The sequence below is a fragment of the Nuphar pumila genome, chromosome 12 (genome assembly GCF_984573655.1).
Source record: "Nuphar pumila chromosome 12, dmNupPumi1.hap1.1, whole genome shotgun sequence".
Taxonomy (NCBI): Eukaryota; Viridiplantae; Streptophyta; class Magnoliopsida; order Nymphaeales; family Nymphaeaceae; genus Nuphar; species Nuphar pumila.
Genome location: NC_143260.1, coordinates 84,195,822 through 84,223,540, shown reverse-complemented (window position 1 = coordinate 84,223,540; position 27,719 = coordinate 84,195,822). Strand labels below are relative to the sequence as shown.

Below are 27,719 nucleotides of genomic sequence, written 5' to 3'. Positions count from 1 at the left end.
CACGATAAATGTGCACTATGCTCTCTCTCTCTCTCTCTCCAGCTAATCAAGTTATTAAATGAGCCTGTCATGATGTAGCTTGCACGTCGACGATGCAACACACATGGCTCTCATCAAAAAGCATGAACAGCCTGCTCATACGAGCACATTTCATTGAGCAATACCAATGTAGTGATATCTGAAAGTAACCACAACCGTAATAGTTTCTTGAATATCAACCGTCACCAACAATAACTTAGTGACAATTTACACTAATGAAATTGACGGGTGCTCTTAAAATGCCAACAATAGCATACTACTCTTCTAGAAGTTTTGTTAGAGAGAGGAGACATTATCGAGCTCCTTGCAGGGTCTTTGTTTTACCAAATAACAATAAACTAAAACGATGACCATTGGATACCAAATTCAAGACAGATGGTATCGCATCACGATATCTCAAGATGTCATAAACAATATATAAAGCGATAAAGCGACGCTTGTATGCGTGAAGCCTTAGTCTTGTATATATATAAGTGAATGTGATGGATGGTTGGGATGTGGTTTGGAGGGAAGGGGTGCATGGCTGAGAATCCGGGTGGAGAGGGGAGAGAGGAGACCCACGACGACTTTTTAGGTCCAAAATCAAGATTGTCTGATCCAACGGTGCGTAAAACCCACCTTGGAAATTCGAAAAAAAATGAAAATTTTGTAGAGAGAAGGAAAAAAGAGAAGAGGAGGAGTTGCTTGTTTTGGTTCTAACGGCCCAAATAACAACCTTCTCCCAACTGGTTGGCTGGCCGCCAACTCAATTTCACTGCGTTGTTTCGGGAGGTCAGCAATCCTCCCCTCCCCCACCTCCTCTCTCTCTCTCTCTCTATGCCACCCACCATATTCCTTATTGTTAATTATCTTCTTTTGATGTATTTTGCTATATTTCATATAGAACAATAAGAGAACCAACCCCCAACAAAAAAAAAAAAAAAAAAGAACAAAGGAAGGCCCATTGTTACAGAATCGACAGGAGAGGCCTGCATCATCATTTGTATTCTTTTTTGTTCTGTCTAGATGATTTGTTCATGTATTTATTCTTCGGAAACATTGCATGAGTTTTTTTGTGATCTTTCTTGGATCATCAAATTGGTTTAGTTTCTTTTCCTTTTTTGTAAATGTGAGTGTTGGAATGTCGTGATAAGTTGATTGTATTGGATGGTTTCTTGTTTGATGGGGAGTTGGTGAAGCGGACCAAGGTGGGTTTTTTGTTTGTTGGTAATATTTTTTCCGAGGAGAGAAGGGTATTTTGGGAGGGGGGATTTTGTGGTTGGAAAAGGATTGAGCAAGAATGCAGAACAATTTTTTTACGACAATGTTGAGCCTTAAATTGGTGGATGGGTGCAAGGGCAGCCAAGTTTGTGCTGTGAATCCTGGTGATAAGGTTCAGCAGGAGCCGCGCGCGAACCATCTCCGGTGTAAATCTTCCCATAATCGTAGCGTTTCTGCGGAGGATTCTAATCTTCCTTACGGGTAATGCAATGCTGTGTCAATTATTCCTTTTGGTAGATACTTCTGTCTAGTTTTCTGTTATTTTTCTAACAGATTTGTTACTGCCCATCTCAATGTGCTCATCTTATACGATCCTTTATTCCTTTGATGCTAACCAATTTTAATTGAGTTGACATGAGACTGGGGTTGTTGCTTACATCTTGACTCATTTGAAGAATTAGGCTTATGATAAGGACTATACTGGTTACTGATAATTTTAAAAATGGCAGTTTGCCTATTTCAGAACTGTTGGAACCACCCATCAAGCCCCATTTGAAATTTGTGGATTTTGTGGAGACGTTGGCCAGCATTTATACAAAACTCGAGAATGCATCAGACGATGAAAAATCCGATTTGTATATAGAACAATTTATCTTCTTAAGAGGCATATCAGATCCCAAATTGCTAAGGCGCAGTTTGCGATCTGCACGTCAACATGCTCTTGATCCTCATAAAAAGCTTGTGCTTGGTGCTTGGTTGAAGTACGAGAGGCGGGAAGATGAGCTAGATGGTGTATTTTCTATGGATTGCAGTGGAAGAATGATGGAATGCCCAAAGGCAGCTCTAGTTGAAGGTTATGATCTGTATAGCGCCTTTGATCCTTGTCATTGTAGAAGACCCCCACTGAAGCCAAAACAGCATGTAGACCCTTATTTGTGTGGGTCGGTTGATGTGGTCAGCATGTCAGAAGTTGAAGAGGAGTATGAAGAGAGTGAATGTTCTACTTCTGATTTTGAAGGTGACTACGTCTCTTTCTGCGTCGGAGATGAAGAAATTCGCTGTCTTCGTAGAAATATAGCAGCACTATCACTGCCTCTTCACACCATGCTATATGGTTGCTTTAAGGAGTCGTATAGAGAAAAGATCAACTTTTCGCACAATGAGATATCTGCAACGAATATGAGAGCTGTAGATAAATTCAGTAAAACAGGCAGTTTAGATAACTTTGCTCCAGATGTTGTACTTGATCTCCTACACTTTTCAAATACGTTTTGTTGTGAGCATATGAAATCTGCATGTGACAAGTATCTGACCTCTTTTGTATGTAGCATTGAAGATGCCCTTATATTCATTGAATATGGTTTGGAAGAAAGTGCATATTTGCTTGTAGCTGCCTGCTTGCAGGTTTTCTTACGAGAACTTCCCAAGTCATTGCACAATCCAGATGTAAGGGAACTGCTTTGCAACCCAGAGGGGAGAAAACGATTAGAGATGGTTGGCCATTCTTCCTTTGCTTTGTATTATCTCTTGAGTCAGGTTGCTATGGAAGAAGAGATGCAATCCAACACAACAGTTATGCTTTTGGAGAGGCTAGGTGAGTGTGCCGCATCACAGTGGCAGAAAGAGCTTGCCTTGCACCAATTGGGTTGTGTCATGCTTGAGAGAAAGGAATATAAAGATGCTCAGAACTGGTTTGAAGCTGCAGCTGAAGTCGGACATGTTTATTCCTTAGCAGGTGTTGCTAGAGCAAAATTCAAAAGGGGCCACAAATATTCTGCATATAAGCAGACCAACAACCTCATTTCCATCACTACTGCATCGTGCAAATCACTATCAGCAGCAATTGGCTGGATGTACCAGGAACGCTCTCTCTACTGCATTGGCAAGGAAAAAATGATGGACTTGAATTTAGCCACAGAATTGGATCCTACTCTTTCATACCCATATAAATATAGAGCAGTAACACTGATGGATGACAACAAAACTCATGAAGCTATTGCAGAAATTAATAGGATTCTCCGATTCAAGGTTTCCCCAGGCTGTCTTGAACTGCGAGCTTGGTTCTACCTTGCTCTCGAAAATTACGTGTCAGCTCTACAAGATATCAGAGCACTTCTCACATTGGATCCTACATATATCCTGTTCCATGGACAAATTCGTGCTGAGCAGTTAGTTGAGCTTCTCAGTTATCGTGTGGAACAGTGGAACTTGGCTGATTGCTGGATGCAACTATATGATCGATGGTCTTCTGTTGATGATATTGGGTCTCTTGCTGTGGTTCATCAAATGCTGGAGAACGATCCTGGAAAGAGCCTTCTTAGATTTCGGCAATCTCTCCTTCTTTTACGGTACGTTTGTAGTTATAAGCGTTTTTGTCATTTTCTCATTGCTATTATATTGTTAAGGTGCTTTCATCATCATCTTTGTTGTCATCACCATCTTCACCATCATTTTTATTGCCAACTTTTGTCTTGCTCACAGCCATCTATATCAGCACCATAAGCACTGTTATGATCTGTTATGTGTAACTATACTACTGCTGCTATTTTTATCATTCTTGCAAGTCATAAACCTCAAAACATTGTTTATACTTTATACAGAAATCGATTTCTTTTTCTCTTTTAGTAAATTCACAAAGACAAATTGGAGAGTTATCTTCTTGAGAGGAGGCAGCAACAGCAACCACCATGGATTTACGAGCACCTGTTTGTTATGTTAAATAAGTTCTGGACTGGTGCGTAATTTATATGATGACAAGTCCCAAGGCTAAAATGTTGCTGGTCCACAGTTTGGCACTTAGGCTTTTGAATCAATTCCTTTCTTAGTGCTGGCCCAATGAGGAAAATAATTTACAGAATTTGCTGCTAGTTATATAAGTTCTCACATTTTACTGACATGGATTTCTGTACATTGAATTTATTTTATTATCGAAAATTACTGTATTGCCTCTTGATTTGTATGAATGGAGCAGAACAACCATGAGTTCAGGCAATAAATCACAGGGACTGATAGTTTTGGCATGAAAGAAAAGTTTTTGCCCATTTATATTGTATAGAAGGGCGAAGCAAATCTATAGACAGGCCATAGGTGATCAGGTATTGACAGATTCATCACAGAAGGAAAATTTTGTGTACCAAATTAAAAAACTGTGGTAACTAGATAGAATCTTAAGGTTCAGCTTTCCCTACATGGACAAAGCTTTTGGAATCAATAAGATGTTTTCGGACTGGTATCACGTCATCATGGCTGTTGGCACCTGTAGATAGCAAAAAGATGAAAAAACAGTAGAAATGAAGAAGATATTTGGCACACACACACACACACACACACACACACACACACACATATATATATATATATATATATATATATATATATATATATATATATATATATATATATATATATATATAGAGAGAGAGAGAGAGAGAGAGAGAGAGAGAGGGCATGGTGTTCATCTCTTTTCATTCAACCTGTAACTATTTACACCTTTGATAAGAAAAAAGACATGACTAACCTTAATAACTAAAAAGAAGACTATAACATCCTCTAACATAAGATATCTTAATAACAAGGATGATATACAGTGCTTCCTTCATTCATGGGAAATGAGCCATGTTTCATCTTGCTTTGTGCATTAAGGTCACTTGGTATCCAAAGCTGCTTATTGTTGAAGTAACAATCTTTGCTAATATTCTTGGTAGTTGGACAATATGACATTCAATGATTTGGGGAAGATATCTATGTATTCTTCATTAGAAGAAAAGTTCAGACCTTATCACTGCAAAGGCTTTTTGTCAGTTTTGGCAGAGTTTCAGATCTGAATATATATATATATATATATATATATACATATATATATATATATATATATATATATATATATATATAAAGAGAGAGAGAGAACAATCTAAAGAAAGGTATTTCACCATTTAACCCATCTAAACGCATCCGAAACATAGTGGTGTGAAAGGCTTTTGTCCACAAGTCTGCTCTCAATTTAAAATCTTCATTATAGTGAGAGATGTTTTCGTCACATAAAAATGTTTCCTTTCAACGGTTCCATTTTGTGTTGCAGTCATTGGGCAAGACATTTCATGCACAATGCCATTATTACGGAGATATTCAATGAAATAATTCGAGGTGAATTCACCTCCTCCATCACTATGAAAGGCAAGATTTTTTCTAGAAAATTGGGTTTCAATATAGACTTTGAACTGTTTAAAAGTCAGGAAAACCTGATCCTTGGACTTTAGAAAGAAGATCCAAATGTACCTACTTAAATCATCAACAAAGATAACATAGTATTTGGATTTAGAATGAGACACAGGGTATTGGTCCCCATATATGAGAATGAACAAGTTTAAATTGGAATGAAGTTCTTTTATTAGAATGTTTAAACGGTAATTCATGACTCTTTCAAACGCGACAACTGTCACAAAAAATAGAAGTTCCCTTGACTTTATCTTTCAATAGAATGAGATTTTTATTAGATAAAAGACTCAAGAAACCAGAGTGAAAATGGCTTAATCTATGATGCCACATCTCAACATCATTAATAGGATGAGTTACTCCAGATAAAAGTAATGAACAACCAGAAGGGGAAGACACCCAAAAATCTGATGGAGGAACTTCATTCACCACATAAAGGCCGCCACATCGCTTCCCTTCAATGAGCATATGCTTCATGTGAATATCCTTCACAAAACAGAAGACAGAGAAAAAAACATGAGAATTCATTTGATTTGACAATTGAGAAATAGAGATAAGATTAAGCTTAATGCTAGGAAAAAGAAGAGTGTTGGACAAATAAAGAGGACCAAAATTGGTAGGAACCAAGATAGTGCCTATATGAGTGATGGGGTGATGTTTACCATCTCCTGTAATAACGCAACCTAATCCATGCTAAGGCATAACATGCACGAATTTATTTGAATCTCCTCTCACATGATGTTCTGCTCTAGAATTCAGATACCAAGTGTTCTGAGAATAAGGAGCCTATGAGGAGGAAGGAATAACCTGTTCTATAACATTGTGTTGTGCTTGTGAACCTGTAGACCACAGATTCATCGATTGTTCATCGACTGAGATTGTTGCAAGTTCAATTGGCTGAATGCAGTGCTAAGAGTATCATGATCCTGATATAATGCCATCGATGCAAGATACAAAGGCAGTGTTGTAGAAGGTGATGGAGGCCTTCGACTCCCAAAAGGAACTCCTAAGAGTGCACAAAAATATGCTGGAATAGGAACTATTGGTGGACGATATGTGGGCACATACCTCCAGTAACAGTCTGAACTAGTGTGCCCATGTTTAAGACACATATCTGACACGTGACGTTGCTATTTGGACGTGGTCCACCATTGGGAGTCGGTAAAAGTCTTGGACCTCTACCAAAGGAGTTGGCTCTACCACGTCCTCTACCTCTTCCATTGCGACTAGATCCAGAATATGAGCCAGTAAAAAGAACCTCATTAGTCGCTTGATCCATATTCTTCTTCCTAGAGGAGTTGCCAAGATCAAACATAGCCTCATGTTCTAGTAACATGGAACATAACTAATCGAAGGGAGGTCATGATCTTTGTCCCGAGTACATAGTAACAAACATGTTGAACTCCGACCCCAAACCTCGAAAGGTCTGTATGCATATATCTTCATGCGCAACAAGAGCACCTATTGTTGCAAGTTGGTCGATGATAGATTTTACCTTTAATAATCTATCACACTAGAATCTCCTCTGGCTATCCTCTCAAATTCTCCTTTCAGATGATAAATTTTAGGTGTAGATATTTGTTCAAACCAATGTTACAAAATTTGCCAAAGATCGCGAGCGTTAACGCCTGTAGGAATATGAAGTAAGACTTCTCGAGATAAAGTGGTTGTAATATAGGCTACGACAACTTGGTCATTTTTAGACCATGTGGAGAAATCCGGATTTGGCACAAGTTTATCTATCTGATTGTCATCCTTTGATTCAAACTGTAATAAGAACTCCATAGGAACATGTAGAGTCCCGTTGAGATTCCAATCAAACCATGGCTGCTAATAAAGGGGATGATGTTAAAATACATGTAATTTATATATATATATATATATGTGTGTGTGTGTGTGTTTATATATATATATATGTAATTGTCTAAAATACCCGATAGGGGTATTTTAGTCATTTCACAAGTACCCGATAGGGGTACTTGTTATTCTTCATTTATTTTCCCCTTTAATTTTTGTAATTTATATTTTTTTATTTTTATGTTTTTTGCTCACACAAAAGGGGCCCCACCATGAAGTTGATGGGGCCCCCAACGGTCACATTTGTGACCGTTGGGGGCTCCCAACGACTACATGGGGAGCCCCTAGGTGGCTCTCCTTGTAAGGCCTTATGGTCATCCCCCCTCTCCTTCATTTTGTGTATATATAGGGGTGAACCCCTCTTGTATTCTTCACTCTAGAGAGCGCTCTCTTTTTCAATAAGAGACTTTTATATTTTTATGTTGTGTTGTCTCTTGTGGGTTTGGGTGTTAGCCCTTTTGTTTGTTCATTAGTGAATGTTGTAAGTGCTTAATGCACTCTTAGTTTTTCTGCATATTTCATTACATGGTATCAAAGCCTTGTGTATGCTCTTCCTCTTAATATAGCTAGTTGAATAGTTATATTATTGTTTTTTGTATCTCTCTTCGTTTGTTCTCTTGTGAGTGATTAAATGGAAGGGGAACAAAAGATTGATCTCTCCTTCAAGCTCAATGGCTCCAACTACATGATGTGGGCCGCCGCCATGGAGAACAACCTCAAAGGTAAAAAACTTTGGGGATATGTTATGGGCACCATTCTGGAACCACAACTCCAACTCACTAAGATGGATGGTGATCAAGAGAAAGCTCTTGAAGGAAATGCTCGCATGAAGGCCATTGAAGATTACCAATCTAAAGTGGAAGATTGAGAAAGTAAGCATGCGAAGATTCTTGCTTGGTTCATGAACAATGTGGAGCTCAAGATTTGCGCCAACATTGCTAAGTTTCAGATGGCTAATGAAGCATGGTTCTTTATGAAAGGTATGTTTACTCAAAAAGACCTTGCTCGTCAATTCTTTCTTCAAGAAAAAATCCGGACTATCAAGCAAGGAGAAATGAGTGTAAGAGACTACTATATCACTCTTGGACCCTTATGGGATGAGTTATCTTTACTAGAACCAAAGTGGGTTTCTAGTGTGGATGTGGAACTAAGAAGAGAACAAATGAAAAAAAAAAACATTTTTTTCAATTTCTACACGGGCTTAGGTCCGAATATGAACAAGTTAGATCTTCCCTTCTTCATAGATCTAAGCCTCTTCCCTTGGAAGATGCCATAGCCGAAATATGTCAAGAAGAAACTCGTCTTGGCATGATTAAAGGAGGAGATGATGTTTTGGCCGTATCTAAACCCGACAATCATGTAAAAACCTATAAGCCTCCACACTTTGGAAGGCAAAATAATTATAATGACAACTATAGAAAAGCCATTTGCCATCATTGTCAAGAACCGGGTCACATAAGACCTAATTGCCCTAAGTTGAATGAAGCACCTAAAAACAAGGTTGCCTCCGTTGAAGAAGCTACTCAAAAGAAGGAGGAAACTATCAAAGGGAAGGAGTCTTTTTCTCTTACCCAACTATCGAAAGCACTACAAACTCTACTCAAGATTCCATCAACCTCGGGTGCCGCCATAACTTCTTCCTCTCCTCCAGGTATGTCTTCTTGGATCCTTGATTCTGGAGCTTCCTTTCATATGACTTCTCTTGAAAATGAGCTTTCCGATTTGTGTAATAACTCTAAAAACTCCTATGTTTCAACCGCCGATGGTACATCTTTACAAGTAAAAGGTTTTGGAACCTTAAATTTTTCTAAAGATTTCTTTGTGCCAAACGTGAGAGTGGTACCTCAACTTAATCTAAATCTCCTCTCTGTTGCTTAAATATATGATCATGGATGTGAAATCTCCTTCTCAACTACGGATTGCTCTATACAGGATCTCCGGTCCGGGAAACAGATTGGGCAAGGCCATAGGAGGGGAGATCTCTATTACATGAGCAACTTGAAACTTCCCACTAACTCTTGGCAGAGCCCCTGCCTCTTCGTGGTTCTTCCGGCAGGGGACAAAGCCCCCTACCTCCTATGGCTTTCCGGTAGGGGGCTTTGCCCTCGTGCCCCCATCTTATTCCTAGCAGGGGGCTTCGCCCCCTGCCTTGTGTTTCCCGACAGGGGGCGAGGCCCCCTTGCCATTGTTTTATCTTCGGCAGGGGGCTTTGCCTCCCCTGCCCTCTTATGTTTCTCGGTAGGGGGCGAGCCCCCCCTGCCTTCATTTCGTTTTTCGGCAGGGGGCTTCGCCCCCCTGCCTTCTTATGCTCCCCGGCAGGGGCGAAGCCCCCCTACCTTCTTGATTATGGGCAAGGGGCAAAGCCCCCTACATCTCCTTTGTTTTCAGGCAGGGGGATTCGCCCCCTGCCTTGATCTAGTGGTCGGCAGGGGCAGAGCCCCTGCCTGTCTCGTTTCCAGCAGGAGGATGCGCCCTTTGTCCTATTTCCGGTTGAGGCAGGTTCGGCATGGAGCCTCTGCTCCCTCCACTGCCTTTTCTGTCCTAGCAGGCAGGGAGCATGATCCCCCTGCCTTTGTGGCTTTTTGTCAGCAAGGGTGAGGCCCCTGCCTCTGTGGCTTTTTGTCGGCAAGGGTGAGGCCCCTGCCTCCTGCACCCTTGCAGGCAGGGTGCAGTGCCTCTGCCCCTGCTTTGCTTCTCTGGCGTCTGGGAGCAGGCCTCCCTGCCTCTGGCACCCTGGTCAGCAGAGTGTAGAGTTCTTGCCTCTGTAGCCTGCAGGCAGGAAGCCTTGCTACCTCTGTTGCTCTTCTGCATTCTGCAGGGAGTTGAGCTCCCTGCCTACCCTCGTATCGGGATCCGATACTGCTGCAGGTCTTATCGGACCCACTTCTCATTTGTATTTTGGCATGCTAACCTTTTTAGCATCACAGGTTGAACGGTGGATCCTTCTCGCCCTTCGTGGCTTGAGCTCGTGCTTACCTACACCGTTGGCATACGAGGACCGTAAGCCCTTAAGGTAGGGGAAGATTACACAGAAGACTTGGACAATTGAATTAAGTTCAATTAACTAAAAAGGACCTTTAAATAAATATATATAGAAATATATATATTTATACGAGTACGCATTTAACTTAAAGACGCGGTTTCACGATCCTTGTTCTTTACTTTGTCGTCGCGCATCGCGCAAAGGTTTTGCGTTACACTCCTGCTTACAGTCTTTACTTTGTCGTCGTGCATCGCGCAAAGGTTTTGTGCTACACTTCTGCTTACAGTCTTTACTTTGTCATCGCACATCGCACAAAGGTTTTGCGTTGCACTCTTGCTTACAGTCTTTTACTTTGTCGTCGTGCTTTGCGCCCAGGCTTTTGCTTTTGCATATGTATTAATGCCTTGCTATTGCAGATGACGCTAAGGTTTTCGCTCATTGCATATGCGTTTGAGGCATCCTCGTGGTAGATGCAAGAGGCATCTACCACTCTCCCTCTTGCGACAAGAGTTGAGTCGGGAGCTAGCGATACATCCTCGTCTAAGGGGAAGGATACATCGCAAGGATCCTGGCTCTTCGTGTACGCAGTCTTGCAGAGTCGACTTGAGATTTAGGGAGCTGCGCAAAAGCATCAAAGACTACCCAAATCAAAGCATTTAGAAGGAGGTGATTGGCTGGTTCTGTTGAGAAACCCGTATCCCGTCTATCGAGGCCGGTATCGAGTCATACGAGGCATGTAGATACCCCGATAGCGGATGAGATTCGAGATAATCACATGCCAAATGTTGGCACAAGCTGCTAGCTGTTTCAAAAGACACAGAATGTCAAAGTATAGTTTGAGAAACATTACATCTTTGTGAAACACTCCTGTTGAGGTTTCTATTGAGGAACTATACCTCTTTCATTCTAGAGTACTTGTATTCGTGCACTACACGCTAGTATTTCGATAATCGGATGAGACGGTCGTGCGACCTCGAATAGTGCTAAATGCACAATGCTGTAATCACATAAAATGACCTCACATTCGCCTTCACAGGCAAGATGCTCGAGTGGTTTAAAGACAACAACATAGAATGAGTAGTTAGTTAAGCAACCCCTAACGCACCCCTTCGCTTCTTGTTGTCTGTCAAGAGAGAGGACAAAGCGGTACAAAACTCCAATGGACAGGTTGTTAACAACCACCCTACGGGCAATGATCCGACCTCCCCAGTCATTGGAGTTAGGGGAAAGGGGCTACAATAGTTAGCTCAACACTTCTGCAGAAGTTGAATCCATTCGTGGCACTGCTTACCTGCCTTTGGGGAATCCTCTCTCGGCTAAAGCCGTCCCTTTAGGAGCGGACTCAACTAGCTAATCGGGTTATTGAAAATACATAGAATAACAGACGCCCGAACTAGTCTCAGTTGTTTCTACGTTTTGCCTGCATGTACCCGCAGACCAATAATATCGAAACATAAAGTCTGTTAACACTGGTCGATTGCTTGCTTGCTCGGTAGTTCAGTATGTTACTCGTTGAGCTGTACCCGCCTGTCGAGGCGTTAGTCTAGTTTGTTAAACTGCTTTCGCAGTTCTTTGCTAAGTAACATCTAGCTTCTCATACTAGTTAAATGCTTATAATAATAGCATTATGCCAGTTGCTACATATTAGCATGTAACTTGCTTTACCCCTTGGTCGAACTGTTTGGTGTTTATTGTAACGTAGCACTTGTTGGCTTGCATCTCTTATGATTGATGTGATTGCATACAACTCGTAATCTACGAACTGGTGGCAACTAGGATTAATGTGGCTGCTTGTCTTATAAGCTGCTTACATATTGTGATATAACTGTTGCCGTATGATTGCTTATCATGTATAGCTTATGAATGTCTTGCGATGCAATGGTTTATGCCTTGCGATTAATTTAATTACTTGCTGATGGTAATTGTATGTATCGCGAGCATTGTTATAAGTGATTGTCTTATTCAGTTGTTTTGTTTGGCTGTCGGATAGAGTTAGTTACTCTTCGCCTATAGAATCAGCTGGATTGTCATATCTGTGTATTCTCATGTGTCGTTTACGTATGCTTTGAGTTCCTATTTGAGGATTGCAATGTTCCTTGTGGCAATAACACGATACGTAGTATTATATGTTTCTGTATGATGTGATTGATATGCCACGTGATAAGAAATGTTGGAAATATGCGATAATATGTTCATGATTCATGGAACCTTATTAGAGGAATGAGTGATCTTGTGTTTTGTTTTACCGTGTGAAGTGATACGATGCATATTGCTGATATACCTGCTTGTGCCCATGTTGTGGCTACTGACCCCAAGAGCGGTCAATTGTTCGGAGCAGTCGATTGTATTGATGCATGTATCACTGTGTGTGGTATCTGTTGAGGACCTGATCTCCAAAGGATTATTTGCGAGGGCGTGTATGATCAAGACCAGGTAACCGGCTAGAGTGGTAGATTCTCTGTGAAGATGTACACTGTCCACGAACGGGTAGCCGTAAAGACGGTGAACTTCTGTGAGGAAGTGTATGGTCCAAGACCAGGTATACCATCTAGGGCGGAATTCCTTGTGAGGTTATACATTTCCCAGACCAGGTGATCCGACATTGATCTTGTTGATTGTAATAGTGGCTATCGACCTTGAGAGCGGTCATTTGTGTTGATGCGTGTATTACAATGATTTTCAATGTATATGACATTTATTAGGGATCGGCTTCCCAAAGGTTTCGCTGTGAGGGTATGTATGATCAAGACCAGGTGACCCGGCACGGCTAGAGTGGTAGATTCTCTGTGAGGATGTACACTGTCCACGAACGGGTAGCCGCAAAGACGGTGAACTTCTGTAAGGAAGTGTATGGTCCAAGACCAGGTATACCATCTAGGGCGGTAATTCCTTGTGAGGTTGTACATTTCCCAGATCAGGTAATCCGGCTAGAGCGGTAGAATCTCTGTGAGGATGTACACTGTCTACGAACGGGTAGCCGCAAAGACGGTGAACTCCTGTGAGAAAGTGTATGGTCCAAGAGCAGGTATACCCTCTAGGGCGATAATTCCTTGTCAGGTCGTATATCTCTCGGACCGATCGATCCGACGTGGATCTTGTGTTTTTGCTTACTATAAAAAGTTATGGTGAGCTGTGATGATCTTCTAAGATTGTTTGGGATAGCCAGTTATAAATCTATAGTTTTGGCTTTTTGTTTTAGCATGTTTTCATGCAGGACTCATATGTGAGAATCAAATTTTTATTTGATTTTAGATCATGTTTTTGACCTTCTATAGAAGGGTGGGCTTTTTCAGAGAAAGTATAACGCCTTAGTTAGTCATAACAGGTGACAGTTGGCCGCGTAAGGCTTTGAGAAATGAGAATAGATTAAGGTTGTTCAGGACAAGCGTTTGTTAGAAATAGTGAGGGCGACAAACAATGACCTGATAATGATTAAATGCAGAGACCCCGTTCTAAGAACGAGAACAAGCTTGTTGCGTGGTGGTTCACAGCTTACGATCAAATGAATCGTCTTGCTACGTTTTGACAGTTGCGCTGCTTACTTGCTTTGAACTGCTTAACTGCTTGCACCGCTTACTGCTTGCACTACTTGCCCATTTGTACTGCTTACCTGTTTAACTGCATATATGCTTTAAAACTGCATAACCTGCTGAATTAAATGTACTTAATTCAGTTTTCTGTAGTCTCTCTTGTGCACCTACTAGTTTTTTGCGAAACTAACCTATTCTATGGGTACAGGTGATGATTAGGTACACTACGGGCGATGGCGCGATTGCAAGATGGCTTCAAGACTTCTTCTTGCTTTTAGCTCACGTCCTGGACGTTTTGGGTTTGTAACGGATTTTCCTTGGGATATCCAAATTTTGTGAGTTTGGGTTCTTTTATCTAACGCGCCCAAAGTTTTCAGCTTGCCTTCTGAATTAACAAAAGAATAGTCTTCCGCTGATTTCATAAACAAACTCTGAAGGAAAGTGATTTTTTCTAGTCTCTTGCCTGTTTTCTGAAAGGTTCGCATGTTTGAAATTTTGGGGCGTTGCAAGGATTCTAATGATCGATGCCCAACCACTGATTTTTGTGTTTTTATAGGAGGCTCACTGGTATCTTAGAAGTGTAACAAACAACAAAAGATGTTTTATCATCCACAAAAGCCTAGTATCGTGCTATGGCCACTACAACATCAGAGATTGTCTGGTTGAGAAGCTTACTAGAAAACATGGGAGTACCATCAAGTACACCATCGAGACTATGTTGTGACAACAAAAATGCCATATATATTGTTAGGAATCATACATTCCATGAACGCACTAAGCACATCGAGATGGACTACCATTATGTCAAAGAAGAATTCCTGAAGAAGACCATTTCGCTGGGACATGTCATGTCTGAATATCACCTTGCGGACTTTTCACTAAAGCTCTTTCTTCTCCTAAATTTCATTTTTTGTTAGGCAAACTTTCAGTGATCACACTATAAGTTTGAGGGGTGTCAATGTAACAGGGGTATTTTAGTCTTTTACTTAGGGGGTATTATGGTCATTGTACATGTTATTGTATTTTTTATAATTTTGTTTTGTTTTTTATATTTGTTCTTGTAAATATCAAATAGGCCATGGGCCTTATGGTAAATAGGCGATAGAGCCGTTGGTATATCCCCAACGGCTATATTTCTAGCTGTCGAAACGCGCGGGAAAGCACCACTTTTAAATGAGAAGCGCACTTTCCTTTTATGGGAAGCGCACTTCCCTTTAATGGCAAGCGCGCTTTCCATCACGCTTCCCCCTCGCTTTCCTCATTTTTTTTCAATTTTTTGTATTTTTTATTTTTATTTTTTTCGCTTCCCCCTCGCTTCCTAGGTTGCTTCCGGTTCGCTTCCTAGGTCGCTTCCGAGACGATTCTCGATTCGCTCTTAAGTGGTCCCACGCTTCCTGCTTCCTAAAATTTTAAAAGTGCCTCACTTCCCGCTCCCGCTTCCTCAACTGGCAACCATGGTAAGGACAAAGCATTTACAACTAAAGACAAGCTTTTGTAATTTGAAGATGTTATAAATAAATTTTCAATGAGGGAAATGTTTTCAATAGTTTTTGAAGGCATTCTATTTATCAAATAAACCGCTATAAGGATGGCTTCGACTCAAAAGATTTTTTGGAACATTCCTTGATATAAGAAATATTCTAGTGGTCTCAACAATATGTCTATGCTTCCTTTTGGCTAGGCCATTTTGTTGAAGAGTATATGGGTATGATTTTAGTGAATAATCACATGCAAATCAAGGTAGTTTTTGAAGTCTTTTGATACAAATTCTCCTCCGGAATCGGTTCTAAAGATTTTAATGTTGGTTTGGAATAGAGCCTTTGTATAATAATGAAATTTTTGAAAACAATCAAATACTTCGGATTTGTGTTTAAGGAAGTATATCCAAGAGTGTCAATTATCATCCATAAAAATAACATAATATGATACTCTCCATTTTGATATAACCGAAGCCGGTCCCCATACATCCGAATGTACTAACTCAAATAGCTTTTTTGATATAAAATGTCTAGGTTCAAAAGGTAAGGCTTTCATTTTACCAAGAATGCAATCTTCACAAAAAAAAAATCTTTTTTTATAATTTATAAAAAATAAAAAAAAAATGTAATTTTGACACATTAGGATGTCATGGTCTCTTGTGTCAATTTTTTATATCTTCTTTTTTTAAAAACAAAAAGTATGTTTTGATAATTCAAGATTGTCCATAACATAGAGATCTCTTCTTCTATGGCCTCTCCTAATCGACTTTCTGGACTGAAGATCCTATATCAAACAATCATTAGATGAAAACAAAATTTTGCAACCATAATTCACAATTTGGGAAACGGATAGAAGATTTAAATTTAATTTTGTCCCTACTCTAATATTGGGTACATAAAAGGTTTGATGTTTTTGTAAAGATCCAAAAAAATTTATTTTTAAAAAAGTTCTGTCGATGATTGAAACATAAGAATTATTTGAGTTAATATGACATTCGGATAGTGTGGACTCATTTAAGGTCATGTAAAACGAAGCAGCAGAATCAAGAATCTAAGAAGTCTTAAAGGGATTAATATATGTAGATACGGTTGCGCCTGAGAGAGAAGAAGCTTGATCCTTGAACATTGGTTGTAGTGCCTCCATGAGTTGTGCCAAAGACAATGAGCCAATGCTTTTGGAGTTATCTACACCATTTCTTTCAAGAGATGGTCCCACCGAAGCTATATTTTCATCTTTTTGATTTTCTCTTTTTTTAGGACAAAAAGGCTATTCATGGTCACCTCTTTTATCATTTTGACTCCTTCCATAATCATTGAAATTTCCTTCATTCTCATTATTTCTTCCAAAGTGGGGGAGCTCATAGGCTCTCGTATGATTTTCGAGTCTTGACATTGCAAGCACGGATTCTTTATCTTTAGTAGAGAGTCTTTTTAACCTATTTTCTTCCATAGTCAATTCTTCAAAGTGTTTTCACTATGCTAGGTACTTCTCCTCTATAAAGATTTGGTCCCTTCAAATTCGGGTCTAAGCCCATTTATAAATTGATAAAAATGCTATGTTCTAATTTGTTTTTCACAGAGTTCCACATCTTGTGGGCAGTGCTACTTTGGCTCTAAGAGAGCCAATTCATTCCAAAAAAGAGAGAGGGCATTATAATATTTTCTAATGCTCATCTCTCCTTGGGTCATAGTTTTCACCTTGTTTTTTCATATTATGAGCTATATCCTTGAGACTATACATGTCTTTAAGATATTTTCATATATCACTAGCAAAATCAAATTTTGCTAAGCTAAAACAATTTTTGATGTCAACAGTATTGATGAGCCATCCAATGATCTTGGAATGGCCCCATCCATTTTTTTCCATTTTTTCTCATATTCTGTGACGACATTAGACATCTCTTCTCCTTGGAGAGCCACTTCTTTTTCATTTTTCATCTTGGTTAGTATAAGTTTAGGCTCTCTTTTGGTGTCATAAACCAACCCTTTTCTCATATTTTTATGTTTTATTATGAATGCCCACATTATATAGTTGGTATCATTGAGTCTTACGGGAATGGAGACGATCACTTTGTAATGAAAAAGGCGGAAGCACCAATAGAGCAAAAGCACTCTTTAAGAGTGACACCAAGAGCCAAGAACACAAACACTAAAGGTGTACACACAAAACTCACAAAAGTAGAAAATGACTTAAAGTCATAAGTTGAATATTATTGAAGAAAGAAAGAAAAGGGTGGAAAACCCATGCTTACAAAGAGGAGAAACCTCCTGTATTTATAGAGGAGGGAGTGATAAGGAAGGGACCACAAGGGGCTCCCATGTAGTCGTTGGGAGCCCCAACGGTCATAAATCTGACCGTTGGGGCCCCAACGACTACATGTGTGGGGCCCTTGTGGTCTTACAAAAAAGAGAAGATAAAAAAGAAAAAAGAAAAAAGGGGAGAAAAGCAAAAATATAAAAATAAAAAGGTTACATGTGGTTTTACAGAAATACCCCTATCGGGTATTTCAAGAAAAGGAAAAATGTATATATATACTTATATGTATATATATACTTATATATATATACGTATGTATATATATACTTATATATATACGTATGTATATATATATATATATAAGTATATGTATATATATATACATATTTTAACACGCCCCCTCAAACTTTACGGGGAGAAAACCGAAAGTTTGCCAAGAAGAAACATAAATCGTGGAGTTGGGAGCGCTTTGGTGAAGAAGTCAGCCAGTTGATATTCTGAAGTGACGTATGGTAATGTGATAGTTCCTCTGAGGAATTCATCTCGAACGTAGTGGCAATCCATCTCGATATGCTTGGTCCATTCGTGAAACGTATGATTGCTTGCAATGTAGATCGCACTTTTGTTATCACAGCAGAGCTTGGTGGGTGAGGAAATGAGGACACCCATGTCACCAAGGAGTGCTTTGAGCCACACGATTTCCATTGTTGTCATTGCCATAGCCCGATATTCAGCTTCAGTGGATGATAGTGAGACCTTTTGTTGCTTCTTACATCTCCACGAGATGAGAGATTCACCTAAAAAAATGCAAAGACCAGTAGTTGAGATACGATCATTGGGATTTCCTCCCCAGTCAGCATCAGTAAAAGCAGTTAATTCAAGAGATGAGGAAGAGGATAAGAAGAATCCCTTGGAGATGGTATTTTTGATGTATCGCACAATTCTCATTACAGCCACCATATGAACTGTAGTAGGTGCGTGCTGAAACTGGCTTGCAACATGAATTGCATGAGCTATGTCAGGACGGGTGATGGATAAGCAAGTGAGAGATCCAATTAATTGACGATAGGGAGTTGGATCCTCAAGAAGAACACCATCCTCAAGTCTCAGTTTTGCATTGATAACTTCGAGAGTCTCAACTTTCTTTTCATCAGATATTCCAGATTTGGTACAGATGTCTGCTGCTAATTTCATCTGAGATAAAATGTATCCTCGCGGGGAGTATGTCACTTCAATTCCTAAGAAATATCTCAAGAATCCAAGGTCAGACATATTAAAGGTTTCTTTTAACATAGACTTCACATCATTTACCCCATTTTTGTCATCCCCAGTGATGATCATATCATCAACATATAATAGAAGAATAACGATGAGATTACCTGTTTTCTTAACAAAAAGAGCAGTGTCAATATAGCAAGAAGTAAATCCTAAATTGATTAATACACTACTAAACTTATCATACCAAGCTTTAGGAGCTTGCTTAAGTCCATATAAGGCCTTTTTCAATTTCAAAATTCTACCATTTAAATTCATACCCGAAGGTGGTTCCATGTAAACTTCTTCATTTAAATTTTCATTTAAAAAGGCATTTTTGACATCTAATTGAAAAATTGGCCATTTTTTAACAGGGGCTATTGCAATAAGGGCTCGAACACTAGTCATTCGAGCAACAGGGGCAAAGGTTTCATCATAATCTATCCCATATTCTTGGGCATATCCCTTGGCCACTAACCTAGCCTTATATCTTTCCAATGAACCATCACACTTAGTTTTTACTTTAAAAACCCATCTACATCCAATGGGTTTCTTGCCATTGGGAGGATCAATGATTTCCCAAGTTTGTGCCTTTTTAAGAGCATTAAGTTCTAGTTCCATAGCTTCATTCCAATGAGCATATTGTTTAGCATCATTGTAATGAGATGGTTCATGAAAGGAGTGAAGAGCAAGTAGACATGCTCGAAAGTTTGGAGAAAAAGAATCATAAGAAACAAATCTATTTGGTACTTTGGAAATACGATTTGATCTTCTTTGAGAGGTTTCTTCGATCGACTCACTTTGAGAGAATTTTTCAAGGGCACAAGGTGGATTTCTTTCATTCCTTCTAGAGTAGACTTGTATTTGTCTTTCCATATTTTCTTCTAAATTTTGATCATCATTTGGATGTTCAAAATGATCTTCAATGAGAGGTTCACTAGGATTAATATAATCATCTATGATGTTTTCTTGAGGCAACAAGTCAAATAAAAAGGAATAATTAATGTTTTCATTCGGTTGGTGCGAAAAACCATTTTTTTCTTCTAGGAATGTGACATCCTTTGAGATATAAAGTTTGTTTTTTAGTATGTCAAAACATCGATAACCTTTTTGTTTTTCGCCATATCCTAAGAAAATGCATTCAATAGCCCTAGGAGAAAGTTTATCATTTTTGTGAGTTAGAACAAAGCATTTATATCCAAAAATTCTTAGTCTTTTATAATTGGGAGACATATTGTAAATTTTTTCAAATGGAGAAAGATTTTTCAAAGAAGATGAAGGGGTTCTATTGATAAGGTATGTTGAGGTTAGAATCGCTTCGGCCCAAAAGGATTTTGGAATATTTTTTGAAATTAATAACGTTCTTGTGGTTTCTATTATGTGCCTATGCTTTCTTTCTGCAAGACCATTTTGTTGCAGAGTGTTGGGACAAGAACGTTGATGACAAATTTCATTTTCTTTTAAATAGCTTTGAAAATCATTGGACATGTATTCGCCTTTCAAATCGGACCTAAGAATAGATAAGTTTCCCAAGAATTGATTTTTAACCATCGCATGGAATTCTTTAAAGAAGGAGAAAACTTCGGATTTGCGACTTAGGAAGTAAATCCATGTAAATCGAGTGAAGTCATCAATAAAGACCACATAGTACGAAAATCCTCCTTTAGACAAAATAAGGGAAAGTCCCAATACATCGGAATGAACAAGTTCAAAAGGCCGAGTGGTAAAGTAACTTCTTTGAGGAAATGAAGTAGCTTTAGATTTCCCAAAAATGCAATCTTTATAAGTCATGTGATTGTCTTTACAAGTATTGTTCAAAAAAGGAAAAAGAGACATTTTTACAAAATTTGGATGACCAAGTCTCTCATGCCAAATACCAATACTTTTGTCTTTTACAAGATTGTAAGATGACTTAGATAAAAGAGTCAAAAAATCCATAAAATAGAGATCACCCCTTCTATGACCTTGCCCAATCAGCTTCCCTGACTGGAGATCCTGCACGGTGCAATCTTTAGGTGAGAAACAGACTTGGCATCCATGATCGGTGATTTGGGAAACGGAAAAAAGATTTAGATTAATTTTTGGAACGATTCTTACTGTAGGAACAAAAAAGTTTTGAGAATTTTTAAAATCAAGTGTTCCAATACTTTTAATTTTCAAAGATGTTCCATCGGCCGTTGAGACATAAGAGGATATGGGTTTAGAAAAAACATTTGAAAGAGAGTTTTTATGAGATGTCATATGAAAAGAAGCACCGGAGTCTAGTATCCACATACCTGGAGGTGATGAAGAATAGGCGATGGCGGCTCCGGATGTTGAAGAAGACGTCTTGAGAAGATGTTGGAGAACTTCGGAGATATGATTAAGAGTTTCTTTGATATCTCTCTCTTTGGCACTTTCTTCTTCCTTGTTTGGAGAATTTTCTCCAACCGCGGCTACTTTTCCCTTAAGTTTGGGACAAACCGGTCTAATGTGTCCCGGTTCATTACAATAATGACATATCACTCCCTTTCTAGGCCCATTATTTTTGTTAAAGTGAGGAGGTCTATATGCTTTTACATTTGATCCGGGCCTAGTAACGGCCAAAACTTCATCACTCTTAACACTTAGGCCAAGTTGAGTTTCTTCTTGACATATTTCGGCAAGGGCGTCTTCAATGGGTAAGGCTTTGCTTTTATGGAGAAGGGATGCCCTAACTTGTTCAAATTCCGGTCGAAGACCATGAAGAAATTGGAAAAAGTGTTTTTTTTTTAATTTGTTCCCTTCTTAACTCAATATCTTCCGGGGCCACCCATTTAGGCTCAAGAAGAGCAAGTTCATCCCAAAGAGGGGTTAGAGAGCTAAAGTAGTCCCGGACACTCATATCCATTTGTTTGGTGGAACGAATTTTTTCTTGACAAAAAAATTGTCGAGCAAGATCCTTTTGGGTATACATACCCTTAAGGAAAAACCATGCCTCATTGGCCCTTCTAAATTTGGCAATATTAGCACAATTTTTAAGGTCAACATTGTTCATAAACCATGCCAAAATTTTGGCATGGTTACTCTCCCAATCCTCAACTTTGGATTGATGGTCATTGATAGCTTTGATGCGCTCATCGCCATCTAAAGCTTTTTCAACCTCATTTTCGATTTTAGTGAGAACAAGAGAGGGTTCGAGAGTAATTCCCATAACAAAACCTCAAAGTTTCTTACCTCTTAGATGATTTTCCATAGCGAAGGCCCACATAAGATAGTTGGACCCATTGAGCTTAAAAGAAAGCTCAACTTTAGAATCACGTTCCATCGGCACCAAATATTCTTCCTTTCTCCAAAAGCTTGAGAGGCACACATCCCAAGATAACAAAGAGAAGCCCAATCACCAACCGAGCTCTGATACCATGTAATGAAAAAGGCGAAAGCACCAATAGAGCAAAAGCACTCTTTAAGAGTGACACCAAGAGCCAAGAACACAAACACTAAAGGTGTACACACAAAACTCACAAAAGTAGAAAATGACTTAAAGTCATAAGTTGAATATTATTGAAGAAAGAAAGAGAAGGGTGGAAAACCCATGCTTACAAGAGGAGAAACCTCCTCTATTTATAGAGGAGGGAGTGATAAGGAAGGGACCACAAGGGGCTCCCATGTAGTCGTTGGGAGCCCCAACGGTCATAAATCTGACCGTTGGGGCCCCAACGACTACATGTGTGGGGCCCTTGTGGTCTTACAAAAAAGAGAAGATAAAAAAGAAAAAAGAAAAAAGGGGAGAAAAGCAAAAATATAAAAATAAAAAGGTTACATGTGGTTTTACAGAAATACCCCTATCGGGTATTTCAAGAAAAGGAAAAATGTATATATATATATACTTATATGTATATATATACTTATATATATATACGTATGTATATATATATATATATATATATATAAGTATATGTATATATATATATACATATTTTAACACACTTTTCTTTCATCCTCCATTTTTACAAAAGAGAGAGAAGAGAAGAGAAGAGAAGAGAAGATGGCAAGAACTTTGTTGTAGAAGACTTTGATTGTGCACTTCTCAATGCAACAATCCCATAAACCTATGCTCCACCAATCTGTCACTTCTCCTCTTGGCCTTTACGAATGAATCACAACCCAAGAGCATAAGGCTTTGATACCATGTAATGAAATAAGAGTAAGGACAATGGAGTGTCTCTTATGGGCTTACAAGAACACAACCAAATCACAAGGGACCACTTATTGGTCAATCACATAAACACATGCACATCACCCACACAAGGGCCAAAAGAGCACATAAAAATAAAGGACCGAGGACTCTATGGACTGAATGTCTTTTATGCCCTCAACCAAAATAACAACCTAATGTAAGAATAATGACAAAAAAACTGTTCTGCCCCTAATGGGCACAACCTATTACATGAATGTGAAAAGACAAAAATACCCCTAATGGGTATTTGCCTATTACAATGTATATATATATATATATATATATAAGTATAGATATGCATATACGCATATCTTAACAGGTTTATGGTTTGGTAGTCCTTTGATTCACTAGAAGGATTTCCTGTCTTGATGCTGAAAGCCCATTTCACCAGAATAAATGATTTTGTTCTTATCAACCACTGAAGTAAAAACAGAAAACGTGGTTCTTTACTAGCTTTATTCATAATTTTATTGTTTTACTGATTTGTCCAAGCCAAATATTGGAATTTCTTGTAGTTATTGCATCATGTTTAGAAATGGAGATTTCCTTTACTAGTTATAGGTTTTGTACATGAACTTCAAAATTTTCACCTTTTGGTACTGTATCTTCTTGTTTAGGTTAAATTGTCAGAAGGCAGCAATGCGTAGCTTGCGTTTGGCTCGTAACCACTCAAACTCTGAGCATGAACGGCTTGTTTATGAGGGTTGGATTTTATATGACACTGGTCATCGTGAAGAGGCACTGGCTAAGGCAGAGGAGTCTATTGCTATCCAAAGGTCATTTGAGGTTTTTTTCCTCAAGGCATATGCATTGGCAGATACGAGTTTAGATCCGGTATCATCATCCTTTGTTGTCCAGCTTCTTGAGGAGGCTCTAAAGTGCCCATCTGATGGTCTTCGAAAAGGACAAGTTAGTATGAATCACAGGAGATGGGGTGTTATGCTAATTTGTTGCATTGCAACTTCTTTATTTCTGACACTTTTGTGATTGCTGTCCCTTTAGGCATTGAACAATCTTGGAAGTGTCTACGTGGATTGTGGTAATTTGGATCTTGCTGCAAACTGTTACATAAATGCTCTTAATATTAGGCATACAAGAGCGCATCAGGGTCTTGCACGCGTATATCATCTTAAGAATGAGAGGAATGCAGCCTATGATGAAATGACCAAACTTATTGAAAAAGCAAGAAATAATGCATCAGCATATGAAAAACGTTCAGAGTATTGTGATCGTGATTCAGCAAAGAGTGATCTAGATATGGCTACACAACTTGACCCATTGAGGACATACCCCTACAGATATAGAGCTGCAAGTAAGTTCATTCATTCAAATTCAAGGCAATTTCCTTTTTAGAACTAGTCTTTAAAAATAGTTATTATGATTATTTAGGCAGAGGGTTAAATTACCATGCTCGTATAGGCTCGTCTTGCATTGCCTGGTAACATGATGATGCTTAGCCACTATTAGAAGATGAACCCAGATGCTCACAAATTAATTGCCATTCTTGAAACAGTTCTGATTCCCTGCTGTAATGCTGTGATGATGACCAATCAATGTTCACAAAGATAAATATTTTTATTTGATTGTCTTTTAAAATGGGCATGCCGACCAAATATAGTTTTCATGATGTAATTCTTTATTTAGATGCTCTCAGCCTATTTTTGTCTTCCTGCACACAAAAACGTATCTACGTTAATATGGAAAACTGCACTTGGGGAGACCTAAAGAATGGATCTTTGGATAAAGAGGTTTATTCAATTGGAAAGTGTCCTCTTCAAATAAGATCAATTACTGCATGTTTCTGTTTTCTTTTTCTTTCTTTTTTTCTTCGGATAAAAACTGCATGTTTCTGAAATTATTCACGGTGTTTTCATCAAGAAAGGAAAGAGGCGTCCATGGTTAATTTAGGGCATTGTTGTCCTTCCTGTGTGATTGGCACATGGTTTATAAATTTTATTAGGTAAATCGTGTTGGTTTTGTAACCACAGTCTGATTTTTTGGCTAGATAACCAAATAATGTGCTGGCAGTACTGGAAAAGTTTTTCAAGCTTATGTTGATCATAAATTTTTTTAATGTAGTTTGTATCTTAAAACATTTATTAAAGAGCTAAGAGTTGCATTATGGTCAAGGATCATTTGTATATCAGTCATCGGATGTCCACTTTTTGTATTGGCTGTTCATGTTGAAAAACAAGTTGTTGGAAGATCTTAGAGAACCATAGTATATTGTTTGGCAACCGACAAATCTCTCAATAAATCATGTCATTTGTTGGCGTTGACAGATAATGATAATTTTAACTGGGGGAACCTAGCAGAATTTTTTAAACTCCTTGTCTTTCCTCAGGAAGCTGGATTATTACCTTGTTTCATGCCTCTTATTCATTTGAGTGCTACTATATTTTTTATCATTTATATAGTTACAACACCGTACATTATTATCTCCTTTATTTTCAGTTTTGATGGATGACCACAAGGAAATGGAGGCTATCACAGAACTTTCAAAGGCAATTGCATTCAAGCCAGACTTACATCTGCTCCACCTCCGAGCAGCCTTCCATGAATCAATGGGGGATATTGATGCTGCCACACGTGATTGTCGTGCAGCTTTTTGTCTTGATCCAAGTCATACAGACACAGCTGAACTGTATAATAAAGTTCGTGGCCAAATGTGAACCAAAATAAGTTCTTGTTAATTCTGCTGGGAAAGGTGCTGCCAACTGCCTGCATGAAATCGTTGCTTCGACTCACCTGGGGTTATTTTGAGGCACTGCAGCTTGCATTTGTGCATGAAATGAGCGGAACTGAGATCCACCGTTGTAGGTTCCATGATCTTCAGTTCAAGGTCTGTTTGGGCAAGCGAGGCTAGTGCTATTGTGAGCCTTTGACGGGAGATGCATGCAGTGCACAAAATATACTATCTGCATGTCCGCAAGAATGTTAATCCTGGTGGTGGAGTTGACGATGATGTAAATGGTGATGATGGTTGACAACACTTACGGGAATCAGGTGGCACTCATGGAGAGAAAGGTATTGAATGTTGAATATGGTCGAAGTGAGTTGCACATGTATAACTTTTTCCTCCCATAAGGTGATTCCAGCAATGCTTGCAATTTTCCATAGCATGATGCAGAAATACATTTCATAATTATTTCTCCAAGTGTTGGGTTTTCGTGAGTAAGCATCTCTCTCTCTCTCTCTCTCTCTCTCTCTCTCTCTCTCTCTCTCTCTCTCTCTCTCGTGTGTGTGTGTGTGTGTGAGGGGTGGGTGGGTGGGGGAATGACTGTGATGTGACCTGTGACATGCATAACTCATATGGGTTGACTCGTGTAAATCAACAAGATTGAGTGGTAAAAGAGAACTTTCCTGTTGAGGACTTCTCTTGGATCATGTTGCAACATGGTAGGCGGATCTGAATTCAGAAATCTCCTTCCTTTGTATGTTCCACATCAACTCAGAAGGCCTATTGCAGAGTTGCAGGATACAGTGAGACTTCCAAAGGTAAAACCCCAGTGCCCCCATAAATTTGAGCCTTTTTCTGTCTTTAGCTGTCACATCTATTGAAATTTGAGAAATGTTCATAGGGTAGTTCAGGTCACATACCAAGTATGATGGAAAGAATTATACAGCTGTTCTATATATGGCAAGAACTTACGGGGTTCTATATTGGATTTAACTTTTGTACTATCCATTCGCAGCTTAGAAAGTACGTGTCTGTTTTATGATTCAGTAGAACCGGCAGTTTTAGACAAAACCGCACTGCATGGTCAACAAACCGCAGTGGCTTTCACCATGTATCTCATGCTTTAAAGGTATATTCTTGTACATAAAATGTTTGGAATAGCCACACCTCCTTCACATGACACATTTAATTAATCTTCAGGTAGAACCACCATGAGTGATGTGGTGAATCATAATAGACTTGCACCATTAGGATGTTATAGGAATGGCCTTACATGCACGAGCAGCACAAAGAGCAAGCTTCTCAGTTATCAGTTGTACAAATCTAAGAAATCGTCTCCAAATCTGCTTGAACTGGTCTTGAAGCCAAATTTCTACAGAAACCTATCATAAGCATGATCTGGTAACACCGTGCTATTAATGAAGGGCTGAAAAAGATCAATGTTGTGATGGAATTGAAGGGTTCACTGGGCTCAAAGTACGGCAAGAGGATTTGGAATGACATGCTCATAAACATGATTTTCGGAAGACAATTCAAAATAAAATTTCCAATGTCAGCACTGATGAATTTGTCCACTTCAGTGGACAGAATTAAGAAGTGACGATTGGACATAGTAAAGAATAGACTAGATAATAATTAGGAACCATGCTCATTAAACAGAATTAAGGATGATGATGATGCAGTTAATCTGTAACCATCACAAATTTCATTCTCGCTTCCCGATGGTTCAGTTCAAGGATGAGTATTTAGCAGCTATATGTGTGCTCATGCAGTGTAAGTATGGTTACTGCAAACTGCAAAGCATAGGTGTGGCTACTGCAAAACAATCTAATGGCTGGTTCTCACCGACTCAGAAGAGTTGTTTGGAAAAGCTTTTCAGAATATCTAGAAGAAACAAACAAAATGCAGAAGTAATCTGCAATGTACAGTTAGAGGCTATTCAAGTGTGTGCTAGTAATCGATCCAGAAAAAGTAGAATCCCCTTCAATCTAGTTGTAAATCTTGGACTTGTAGTGGGGATGAAATAGCCTC

The 27,719-nt window shown here is 39.0% G+C and overlaps 1 protein-coding gene across 2 annotated transcripts; it reads left to right on the top strand.

The window, feature by feature from the left end:
- Positions 1-712: 712 nt before the first annotated feature.
- On the top strand, positions 713-26,153 carry LOC149821102 (ethylene-overproduction protein 1-like). 2 transcript variants are annotated; one of them, XM_089983908.1, is made up of 6 exons: positions 768-1,500; positions 1,749-2,833; positions 2,975-3,587; positions 23,626-23,917; positions 24,011-24,320; positions 25,463-26,153. In XM_089983908.1, exons 1-6 carry the CDS (start codon positions 1,319-1,321, stop codon positions 25,678-25,680), a joined length of 2,700 nt encoding a protein of 899 aa, XP_089840034.1. In that variant the 5' UTR covers positions 768-1,318; the 3' UTR covers positions 25,681-26,153. The 2 variants fall into 2 exon arrangements, with proteins under 2 accessions (XP_089840033.1, XP_089840034.1); XM_089983907.1 differs by having other exon boundaries at positions 713-1,500; positions 1,749-3,587.
- Positions 26,154-27,719: the final 1,566 nt, after the last annotated feature.

Coding starts and splice junctions, on each gene's coding strand:
- LOC149821102 (XM_089983907.1), top strand. CDS start 1,319: ATGCAGAACAATTTTTTTACGACAATGTTGAGCCTTAAATTGGTGGAT. Junction 3,588..23,625: donor CAATCTCTCCTTCTTTTACG/GTACGTTTGTAG, acceptor CTTCTTGTTTAG/GTTAAATTGTCAGAAGGCAG. Junction 23,918..24,010: donor ATGGTCTTCGAAAAGGACAA/GTTAGTATGAAT, acceptor CTGTCCCTTTAG/GCATTGAACAATCTTGGAAG.